The sequence below is a fragment of the Desmodus rotundus genome, chromosome 9 (genome assembly GCF_022682495.2).
Source record: "Desmodus rotundus isolate HL8 chromosome 9, HLdesRot8A.1, whole genome shotgun sequence".
Classification (NCBI taxonomy): Eukaryota; Metazoa; Chordata; class Mammalia; order Chiroptera; family Phyllostomidae; genus Desmodus; species Desmodus rotundus.
Window position 1 is genome coordinate 3115978 of NC_071395.1, and position 12236 is coordinate 3128213.

The 12236-nt window shown below is 41.3% G+C and overlaps 1 protein-coding gene across 1 annotated transcript in view; it reads right to left on the bottom strand.

The window, feature by feature from the left end:
* The window catches only part of BBS7 (Bardet-Biedl syndrome 7), a 34542-nt gene that overhangs the window by 20299 nt on the left and 2007 nt on the right, over positions 1-12236 (bottom strand). The window contains exons 3-8 of the mRNA XM_024568745.3: positions 9113-9175; positions 7380-7555; positions 4646-4832; positions 2666-2738; positions 2137-2253; positions 448-578 (exon numbers count right to left, since the gene is read on the bottom strand). Coding sequence (XP_024424513.2) covers positions 448-578; positions 2137-2253; positions 2666-2738; positions 4646-4832; positions 7380-7555; positions 9113-9175 — 747 coding nt within the window. The remainder of the gene's footprint in view (positions 1-447; positions 579-2136; positions 2254-2665; positions 2739-4645; positions 4833-7379; positions 7556-9112; positions 9176-12236) is intronic.

The window sequence follows — 12236 nt, forward strand, 5'->3', positions numbered from 1 at the left end:
TCTTCTTATACAGCGGGCCCTTGGGTAGACAGACGTGAGACCACTACTCTTCCCTCTCTGCTTAAGGATATTTATTCTGTTATCCTCACAATATGAAGCTTATTCCTGAAAGCTTATTCACAACAACAGCCTCAGTTGTGTTACCCAAATTACTCCTGTAATCTATTCTGCATCGTAGAAACGAAGACAAAATATTTAATACTTAGATATACAATATCTAGAAACCAAATGAAAAAATAACGTATTACTCAGCTTGAAGGCAGGAGTCTGTTACACTCAAACGCAAGAGTGATCTGGAGAAAACTTTGACAGCATCGAAGCAGCAATAAATGAAGCCAGACACAAGACTTCAGTATATCTCATTTAATAAACCCAAACCACCCAGTCACTCTGTAACTAACCATCTGATTAATAACAAGCACACAGGCTTTCCCCACAGGAACTTACTTGCTCAAAGCGGAGGACAGGCTGGTTTGCGTTATCGAAAGTGTACACTTCCACCGTGCCGTCGTCTCTCCCGACAAGTAAGTCTTTAACCCCGTCACCCACAATGTCGAAGCTGTCAACACACAAAACACCTGGAAAGACGGTAAGTGGTAAGTTACTACCAATCCTAGCACTGTAGTCAAGCATACACCAAATGGGAACAACAAAAGCAGAGCGGGGAGACAAGAACAAAGGCAAACACAGCGACACTCTGATTGTAATCAGGTGTCCTCTTCCTTTCTGGCCACATTTATCCAGGTCCAAGGCTTTAAATCGCATCCACGCGGCAGTGGCCCCCCGAGTTTCCATCCCCAGCTCAGGCCTCTCCCCAGAGCTCCAGACTCAGAGATCAGAGTTCACACTCAGCATCGTCTGGGGGGCATCGTTTGCGCCTCAGACCTTCCACGCCCGACAGAACCCCCGGCCCCTCTTCAGCACCTGCTCTTCCCCTGGTCTCCCCTCATCTCCATGTGGCACCACCCAGCTGCTCAGGTCAGCGGCGGAGACTGCCTCTCCGACCGCTCTCTTTCTCTCACTTCCACATTGCTCTGCCTCCACCTTTCCACATGCAGAGCCCGTTAGCCTAGTCCAGGCTACCAGCAGCTCGAGCCTAGGCCAGGATGAATGGTAACCGCTGCTATTCCAATTTCCTAACCGACTTCCATGCTTCCAGTATTGACCTGCTTCCTTCGAAATCCATTTTCCGCAAAGTGTTTTTGTCTGTCGTGGTAAACTGGACCACGTCCTAGCCCACTTACAACTCTCCAACGGCTACCCAGTGCTCACAGATGACAATCCAACCTTTCCCCAAGGCCCGCGAGGGCCTATGTGTGTGGCCTTCCCCCGCCTCTCTGGCTTCATCTCAGCCACACTCATGCACTTGGTCACACTGGTCTTCGACTGCCTGTCAGATGAAGCATGCTCCCCCTGTCTTGAGTCCTTTCCCCTTATTCCTCCCTGTTCCTAGAACACCTTCCCCCCAGAGTTTTACATCACTCTGCTTCCTATCACTCAGGTCCAGCTCCAATTTTATGCCTTGTGCAGCGCCATCCACGACCAGAGGCCTCCTCCTTCTGCCCAGCGCCCGCTCTGGCACACTGCCCCTCCGATTCCCTTCAGGTGACCAGCTGAAGCTACCTCATCTACTCACTTGTCTGCCCTTCCTCTCCCCAGCACGGAAGGCTTTGTTGAGGGAATATATACGAGAGAGACCATGCTGTCCTTACAAATACCTATCTCACTACCTACCAAGTCGGGTACAGGTTACCCATGGAAAAGCATATATTCCTGAGAAGACAGGACTAATTCCCTGCCCCCTATACGTCTTCCTTGCTTCAGACCAAGTACTACTCCCAAGTCTAAGTCCCCCACCAAACAACTCAAAGCGACGTGAGCATAAGATGATGTTATGGGTGGACATTAGCCCATAAGAGCCTATCCATCCCAAATTACTCTCCGCGTCTTCTTTTAAAAAATTATGCCAGTCCTGGTAAATAAACAAACAGTAAATACAGCTGAGGTGGCTCCGTGAATTGCTAAGTCTGTTATATACGTGCTATGAATAAATAAAACAGAATGAACTACATAATCTAGGATATTTTATTAAACGATCATGAAAATTTCAGAACCTGAACTGCATCAGAAACGTACCTCCCCTCTTTTTCTCATTCCGAATCTCCCACTTGTGTATGGGCTTGGACGCGGTGACCTGCGTGAGTCCCAGTCTTCCATCCGACGTTCCAAACAGAAGGTCTTCTCCAGAGTCACCTAGTTATAAAGTCAACACACATTTACCCCCCAACTCATCTCTTTAGAATTAAAAGTATTTTCATATATACCGACTTCCACGTAATAATTGCACTTAACAATAATATACAAAGACAGAAAACTTAATTTGGGAGGATGGTTCTATATTGACGTGATTTGATAACCATCTGAGGTAAGACTCTTCCCTATCACCCAACTTGAAGCTGAGAAAACTGAAAATCAGAGCTCAGTAACTCATGACTGGCAGTGACGGGCAAGCGGTCAGCCAAGGCCGTCCTCTCAATTCTGGTTCACGTTCCTTCCACAAGTCCCCATTTTCACTTTGAGCGCAGTGAAATGGCTGGGAACCTGAAGCACCCTGACCGCGCGAGGCACTGCCCTCTCTGACTGTGGAAGGCGAGGGGCTGATTACCGCCATCTCCGTGGTGCAGGGCTAGGACAGCAGGTGGGCCGGGAACTTCGATTTCGTAGAGCACGTCGGACCCCTGAGGGAGAGCAAGCATTTTAAAACCGCAACAGAACATCAATTTAAGGGAATATAGATACGCAGTAATAACATCAATGCTCACACAAAGAACTCTAGAATAAAACTGCATAAAAAATTAGTTCATCAATATTAACTTGTTTGTGAACAATTCTGCATGTTAACTCATTTTAAAATATAATACATAAAATGTAAAGATCAAGATGAAAAATATTTAAAGTATCTCCACTTTCAATGCTTTTCATTTTAAACGTCTGCCTGAAACTTGACACTGGTCAACGTTCCTAACAACGCTCCAGGCACAGCTTGCTCCTGGCCTGGCCCAGGGCTTTCACGCAGAGCACTCTCAGACACCTGAACAGACACAACGTCGCCCTAAGGAAGGTTCTGGCCTCGCCTTTGGGTGTTCCCCCAACCCACTGCAGTGGGAGGCAGGGTGGCCTGCATTTAGGTACGGGAACAGGCTAGGTCCTTCTGTCTTTCTTTCCATTGGCCACTGGTAATGCTTCTCTTTAGTGCATAGTGTCTGTGAAGCTGGAAAGAATGAGGCAGAAGTACTCACACTCCCATGGAAAGAATATCTATGATAAAGCATTCAACGAAAAGAATTTCCCAACTCATACTAAAAAATTTAAATATATAGAAACCATGTAAGAGAGCCATACACTCCATCTTTTATTTAAACTAACATGAAAAGATTTAGCTGTCCACATACACCTACAGAAAGACAACAGAACACACATAAGACCGTCTTAACAAGGCCCCTCTGGGGCGGCAGACCACCTAGCAAGGCAGACGGGGGCTGGGGGGGCACAGGGCAGAGGGGAGACTGTGACTTTCTGCTTTCCAGAAATCCTTAGTGATTTTTTTTTTTAAATAAGCTTATGCACTTCTTCTTGAAAACGAAGCAGAATCACAGAATTCAGCCACATCAATTCCTAAGTGAACGTCAGCCTCTTCCTGTTAAAAGCCCTATTCAAACAATGCGTATCTGGGAGCACAGGCAAGGGGAGAAATCAATCATTCTTGCCTCCAGAGTGAGCCTTAAACATTATTTAATTCACCTCACGGGAAAAAACCTCATAGAACCACTGGATGTCTGCTGCTGTTACAAAAAGGCTGACACCACGAAGTGGCCACCTGCTACGCAGTCCAGAGACAGCCAGCAGTGCACGGAACAGCCAGCCAGACTCTGTTCAACTACACTACCAACGGCCTAAGCTTCTGAACCGATTCAGCCACCTGTTACACGCTACTTGCACTTAAACTTTATTTTATGGGCCCTGGTGTGTGTATTTTATTGAAAAATTACTTTCAAGAAGACACAGTTATAACTGTTATTACTAATAATAATGGCCTTAAGCAGTTGTTTTAGCAAATTATGGCTTCCAATATTTCCATCACTCACTTACCTAACCAACATGTACTGAGGGCTTATCCTGTTCCCCATACTGTCGTAAAGTGTGGATAAACTCAGCTGATACCACCCTGACCTCAACTATCTCTTGTTAAAACCCAAGAACCTCTCCTTTAATCTGATTTGTTGGGAGAGGGGAGGGTGATGGGAAAATAAAACAAAAACAAAAGAGGAAACTATTATAAGAGCTGGAAGAGTTCTCTGAAGGTACTCCATTCTGAGTGTGTTGGCTCAGAATCACGCAGGCGGGGAAAACCATCCCTTTTTCCACACAAGCCTCTCTAAGAACTTGCCGAAGGTCTGAACACATGTGCTTCAAGTAAAAAAAAAAATAGTTTATCAATTAAAATATTTTTTAAAAATTCCCAGATATAATTTTAAGTAGGGCATTTAAAGTGGTAGAAATCAATAACTTATCTCAAGTAGACACTGCTCACCAATACTCATTAACCCAAATTATGAAAAATTGTAACAGCGCAAATAGCAGCTACCTGTAAAACTCGGAGAAGTCGGTCCTGGCAGGCCAGTACCGGTGTCACTCGAGACAACCTTTCCACGGGCAGGCAGATGACGTCGTTGATTTTGTCCCCAGAAAGGTAGTAGTGCTGGTCTTTGCAGTCGCAGTAGTGGCTGTAGATGTAACTTGCACCGAGGAAGAGGTCCGAGCCAGATATGTGCCTGAGAACATCCAAAGTACTTAAAATCATCCGTATTTTTAAAAATAAGATAAAAATCTAAATTTGGGGGGGGTGAAAAGTTTATTTATACAGTTTTACTATCATTTTATCACAGCCTTAATGAACAGTTTTTTTTCATCTCCCCCCATTTATTTCTAGCTTTTTGCTACAACACTGATTCTACCACTGAAAATGAGGACCTTAAGGCCTCAGGCTTCTCAAAAATTGAGGTCAGAACAGCTGAAAACAAAGTCAAGATAATGACAACTCTGCATCTGAGGACAAATAATGTGTCAAAAAGTAACTGGTTTTGATGTGTACTATGTGCGAGGCACTGTCCTGAGTGACTCACGTGTATGAATCACTACAAACTAGGGACCGTTTCTATCCCTTTTTCCAGGTGAACAGTGCTAAGAAACGTGCCTACTGGCACGCAACTAGTGGACAGTGGAGTGAACTGCAACTCAGGTCGTTTTTAACTTGGGATTAGTTTTCTCATCACAACACAGTATTGCCTGGAAAAGGCTATTTGACAGGCTAGACAAAGGCTATTTAGATTCTCTTAAGTAGTGGGTCTACTGTGTAAATGATAAACAGTGGAAAAAATGCCTTCATTAGAATTTTACCTTGAAAAAAGAAATGAAAATAAATTCATTTCAAATTATATTTAATAAAATTTAGGCAATAATCACAACCATGTTCCAAAATCTTAAGACTGAATCAAGGTTTCAATGGAGGAGCAGGAATTTTTTGACAAAAATTATATACTAGTATCTTTCGCTTCCAATTGCTATTACCATGTGGTCATAAAGAGGTTAGTATGGTTTTCCCTGAAGGTTCCACCTATTTCTCCACCTCTAAGGTGTATTTAAAACTCTGTTTGATAGTAAGATTACTCCGAATCCTGTAATGACCCTCACTGAGTTCTCCGTCTTTACTCACTGCGTGGGTGGCCTCACTTGTGGCTCTGCACATTGTTTCAGTAGTTCTGTTAATATTTCTACCAACCCAATGAAACTCCTTATCTTTTTCAAGATCTGAAATTTCATCTTGAAATCCATCTGCATTATATTTGTATTACATTGTCCAAAGTGCTTTTTGGCAATCACTATTGTTGACAAAAGTGAGACAGATGGAAACTTTAAGCTGGGAAGCACGGTGAGTGGTGACCACTTCTCTAAGTGGTCAATTTCCTGACTGAGTATTTTCAAGTTATAACCTTGTTTTCTTATGCAAACTTATAAAAATGTGGAGATTCAGATAATTTATATATATATATATTTTATTGTATTTTTCCATTAGCCCCCTTACACCCCTCTCAGATAAGTTTTCAAACATTAAGTAAACAACCTTTTCACCCCACCTCTGCCACTCCAGTAAAAACATTTTAAAAACTAGACTCTTCATTGCAAACACAGTCACAGGGATGTCAAGTACAGCAAAGGGAGTACAGTCAGCATGTACGGTGCCAGGTGGGTGCTGGGGATGCAGGGTAACACTTTATAAAATATATAATCGTCTAACCACGGTGCTGTATGCCTGGAAGTAATACAAAATAGTACTGAATGTAAACTCTGTCCACATATTTTCTAAATGCGAAGGTGTGCTAATAATTACTTTATTACTTTGATTTAGTATTTAACAATTCCCATTGGCCATGTCTATGGATAAAAGCATTTGCAAAGAATTACATTTTTGCTAACCCACCGGGAGCACTTCCACTTGCCATTGTTTAATCTAGTCCAATCCAATCCCACCACTGCTAAATCTTTACAGCCCAGACACCAGGGCAGGAGCGGGCAGGAACAGAAGCCTGTGCACGCACAGAACCTGGGACTCAATCAGTGGTTGTTGAACCCAGGCCCGACTGCTTACACAACTTGGCTGCCTCAGACGCAGATGAAGAACTTTTTTCTTTTAACCCACTCCTAATGATTCTGATTCGGCAGGTATGAGGCAGGACAAGGAATCTACTTAAGCTTCCAAGGGATGCCCTAAGTAGGAGGTTTGAGGGATAGTAGATAAGATGAACTTCAAAGCCCTTTCTAGCCCATCATTCAAAAACTAAAATTTTAGCTGCACAATCTCCCATTTCAGGAAGCCACTGAAGGGGCTGCTTCTCACTGAGAGCCCCACCTGACTCTCCTGGAGGTGCACTCTATGGGCAGTCACCGATTCAGATGGCCGGCCTTCTCAGAAAGGGCGCCACCTTGAAACCAGAACTTTCAGAGGCAGCAAAGAAACAGAACTTAAATGTCTGGAGATTTCTTTCACTTTTTTCTTTTATACCTTGATCACAAATCATAATTGAACCAACCAGTCAAAAATAACCATATAAATATTATAAAAGTCCTAACAAAAAATATTTCAACAACCAATTGATTTCATATTGGAGTCTAGGTCAAATTTAATTTCTGACTAATAAACTTAATTGACTTTAGTCAATTTTAGGTCCCAGAAAACCTGTTAAGATACTTAATCAATTGTTTGTCACCTATCCAAAATATTATAAATGTACACAGAAAAATAAAATAGAAAATAAACATACATAGCTTTAATGTTTTCAGTGAGGTTTGTTTCGAAAGAGAGGAACTGTTTTCCTCTTTTTGTAAAGCCCCGAATCTCAGACCCTGCAGCAATAAAAATTTTCTCCTGGGGTGTGTTAAGAACTCCTCCTAGTTCCAGTCTGGCGACCGTCCGCCCTGGTAAGGTCTTGAACACTGCCTGCAAAAACCATTGGGGAAAAATTAAGTAGACAAATTCACTGCAAGTGTTTTCCTCTACTGTAAAAGTCCTGGGATCTTAAACTAACAGGAATATGATATTGTCCTACATAGAAACACTTTTGGATACAAATGTATTTACTTCAGTAGGGTTTTTTGCTAAATATCTTCAAACTTTGGCTTACTCCCACATGTATTTCAATGGCGTCATTAAACTCTAGGGGAGCAGGGAGGGGGAACTGGATGAAAGAAGGTGAGGGGATCAGCCAAAAAGCATGCATAACCCATGGACACAGACAACAGTGAGGTGATGGTCAGAGGGAAGGGGGGCGGGGCTGGGTGGAGGCGGGTGAAGTGGGCAATGGGGAGGGACGTCAGTGATAGTGTCACCAATAAAAATAAAGTTAAAAAAACCTAAACTCTTGAACTCAGAGCAGGGCTCACAAGCAGCAGCACTGTGTCACTGACCTGATTAACAGTGTAGACCCCAGGTCCCCAGAACGAGAATCTGCATTTTACCAAGATTCCCCAGCTGGTTCCAATGGACATGTTTGTACACTTCAAGCATCTTTTTAAAATCAGTCTCTCCTGGTTTATCATATTTATAAATTTTAGCAGTATAAATGAGAACTAGATAATCTACCAGAAACCTTCACTTACTATTTCTCTATTTAATGGGCAACATTTGTACTAATTTCTTCCTGCTTATTTTCCATTTTATTGTTGCTGTCAGATTCTTCCTCCCCCCGCGACTTTAAAATATCGAGAAGATTATGAATGATGGAAACGCTGAGTTTCTGACAGCTTTCACCCCCTTTATCTTTTTGTAAATTCCACATAAAGTACCGTGTGTATGAGAGTTCCCACTCAAACCCATCACTTGTAAACTGTGATCTGTGAATGCGACAACATGATAATCAGGTCCTCGATTAGGTTACACGAGGTAGTGAAGGTGACAGGACAGTCACCCGGGCTACACTGTGCCCTGCAAGACTCCATTCTAGCAGACGCCACAGATCCTTCTGCTGTTCTGAAGCAGGGGGTCGCTGTGTTGGGAGAGGGCCTATGGGAGGACCACACCGCAAGGAACTGTGGGGGCTTCAAGATGCCGAGACCACCCTGGCACACAGACAGCAATAGAGTAGGGACCTCGGTCCTACAACAGCAAGGACAACCTTGTGAGCCTGGAATAGGGGTCCGAGCTTGGGAAAGGAATCGCGTCTGGCTGACATCTACGTGACACCCATGTGAAATGCTGAGCCCAGACTCCTGACCCATGGAAACTCTGAGACAGAAGTACTTGTGTTAAGCCTGTAAGTTTGCAGTAGTTTGTTACAGCCTCAAAAACTAATAAATCACCCTGGCTACCAAAGGTGTTCTACAAATAGCTGAAAAGTGACTTCTGTGTTGGCTGTAGCCTCGTCCTTCATATAACTATTTCCCTCACAACCCATGTCTCAATGCATTTTAGAAAATTTTTAACCTCGGATTATTCATTAAGTAGTGTGTTTCTCTTTTACAAATTCCACTTTTTCCCCTGGAAAAAAGCCACACATACCGCTGCTTCTCCCTTCTTCATGCCAAAGCACAACACTACCCCATCATGGTCTCCAATGACCACCTGTAACACATTGAAGAAAATCTAAAATTATTATGACTATTATTCCCTATTAACTATGCAGAGAAAATATTCTCAGTATATAAATTATGATTTTTAAAAGCAGAAATCAGAAAATCTAGAACACCCCCCCAAAAAAATAACCTTCCGGAGAATTATAGGAAACAGCCAAAGAGAAGTGTGTGCAGAGTTGTTACGGAAGTAGCAGGCCCTTTGTTCTGTCCCAACAACGGAAACAGAGTAAGAGAATCAACGTGTCAGGGAGGTAAACGTTTTTTCCCTTAACTGGAGCCGAACAACAATTTAAGATTAATTTTCAAAACATTATCAGATAAGGTTGTGACTGACCTATTTGATATTTTAAAAATCTTTTTAATGAAAAAATTTTAACATGCAAAACTTGACAGAATATTATAATGAATTCTCATGTGTCCATCACTCAGCTTCAACAATTATTAAATGTGACCAATGAATTACTCTGAAATGAAGAGAGAGGGAGATTTTAACATCTCTTTCTCAAAAAATGATAATCAAGAAGACAAAAAGAGATTAGAAAAGCAATTATATTTGATCTAATACATATGCATATACTTATACATGTAGGAATGTGTGTGTATGTAAATGAGTCATTCATCCCAAGAATCAGAGAATAAATGTTCTTTTTAAGCACAAAGGAACATTAAAAAATTGGCCGAGTGTTAAGATATAAAACAAGTCTCAGGTATAACAACGCTGGCACTGTGCAGACTTTGTTCCGAGGCCACGGATCTTCACTTTCTGTGGGGACCACAAGCCCCCTGCACATCTGATGGAAGCTGTGGACTCTTTCCCTAGAACAATGCACACTCCTAAATAATTATTTTCATGTGTTCTGATTCACGGACCTTTGAAAAGATGGAAAAAGACACAGTTATGGTTTTAATTTTTTGACAACACACTACTCCAGGAATCTGTAAAACAACCTATCACAGGGATTCCCAAAGAGTGGTTCCTAGACACCTGGAAGTAACGAGAACCTTCTGGGAAACCTGTCTGGTCAACAGTACTTTTCTAAGTGAAGTCTTCATTTTCCCTTTTCATTAGGTTGATATTTGCAATGATGGTACAGAAGTAATGATGGGGAAATTACTGGTATCTGAAAGAAACAATACTGATACCAAACTATACTGGTAGTCTGCAATCTTCACCACCATTTGAGAACTAAGGAGAAAAAATCCAGTTTCATGTAAGAATGCCTTGATGAAGCAATAAAAATGATTACTCTTATTAAATCTCGACCCTCGAATCGATGTCTCTTTAACACTGAGTGTGAGAAACGAGGAAGCACACGTTGCGCACTTCCGCTGCTACCCGGTCGGTCTTCTGGAAAAGCACTCGTGTCACTGTCTGCGTGAGGAGCTGAACTACCCGTTTTTTTCAAGAAACACCACTTTTAAGAATGAAGGAACCAATAACTGCAGTGAGCTTGTTATTTCAAAGGAAAACAACTAACAATATTTGCTAATATGGTACAGCTTGAGCTTTCAAGTAAAAATAAGTACTGGGTTGGCCAAAAATTCTGTTCAGTTTTTTCCGTAAAATAAAAGACACATTTTCCATTTTCACAATAACTTTAATGATTTGGGTATTTTGAGTATGTTGGCTACCTCCCACGTGGAACAATGTTGATTGTTCTCAGTGTCTGGACTGATCACCATCAATTTCAACTGGTCCGACCACGGAGGATCGTCCAGTGAGAAATCTCCAGCACAAAACTTCGCAAACCACTTGTGACACATTCGATCAGTCACAGCACCTTCTCTATACACTGCACAAATCTTTTTTTGCACTTCAGCTGTGTTTTTACCTTTCTTGAAATAGTAAAGCATTATATGCCAAAAATGTTGCGTACGTCTTCCATCTTTAATATTAAAATGGCTACACAAAAAATCGATTTTGATTTTTTTAAATGTGCACCGATATGACAGCTGTCACTACACAATCTAACAAAATTGTTTCAAATGAAGTTAAAGACAACTAAGCACTACTAGAGCCACCTTACGGAGAAAAAACAAACGAACCTTCTGGCCAACCCAATACTTTGGAGACTTGCATCTGCCACAGGGAGACTGCCAGCTTCACACTACTTACCCTTCTGAAGAGACTAGCAGTGACACTAACAGATGTGGTATGTCAGCTATTCTGTAATAAAAGGTGTCAACATTTGGAAGATCTGTGTAACTCAAAGGGACAATAATCTCAAATGACCATCACAGAACGCTGTAAATTCATGCATGAGTAAAAGATCCATTCAAAATACAAGACGGACCAATGAATTTTACTGTATCAAAGTATGAAAAGTTCATCAACACGGTTTGAGATCCCGCTTTGCTCCTACTGTGTAAGGAACCACTACTTGTCAAATATAGGTGTAGCATCAAATAGGAAGAGCCGTAAGTATCTGTAAGTTAGTTAAATGTTCGTCCCTACTTTCAACTATGTATCAGTGTAAGCTAGGTTTTCTTCATGTACTGGAACCACATCACAGCAAACTGACAGGAAAACAGACAAGAGAGTCCACATACCTTTGCTTATGCCAGACGAAAAAATTTGCAAACTGTAACACAATGCCACTATTCTCACTAAATTCTTTTTGAAAAGTTATTTTTCATAAAGATGTTACTTACATAAACATGTAATAGGTTTATTACTTTTAAAAATAGAGTAATAAATATTTTCAAGATTTCTTAGTTTGAACTTTAGCACAGTAAGTATTTATGTTTATGATAGATATAGTTATATAAACAAAAGTTCTTTGGGATCCTCAGTAATTTAGGAGTGTAAAAGGGTCCTAAGGCCTAAAAGTTTGAGATGTGCTGATCTAGTGGACTGAATATAAAAAGTGACAATCAGAAATCTGATTTGACTTATCTTGACAAATGTTAATATATCAGGATATTGTATTTATTTTGTAGCTATTAAAGCATCATAATAGTCTACTAAAAAATTATAATTGTCTTCGGGACATTATAATTGTCTTGTCTCATAAGCTCAATATATCTATAAAAATCAATACTGTTAGTTA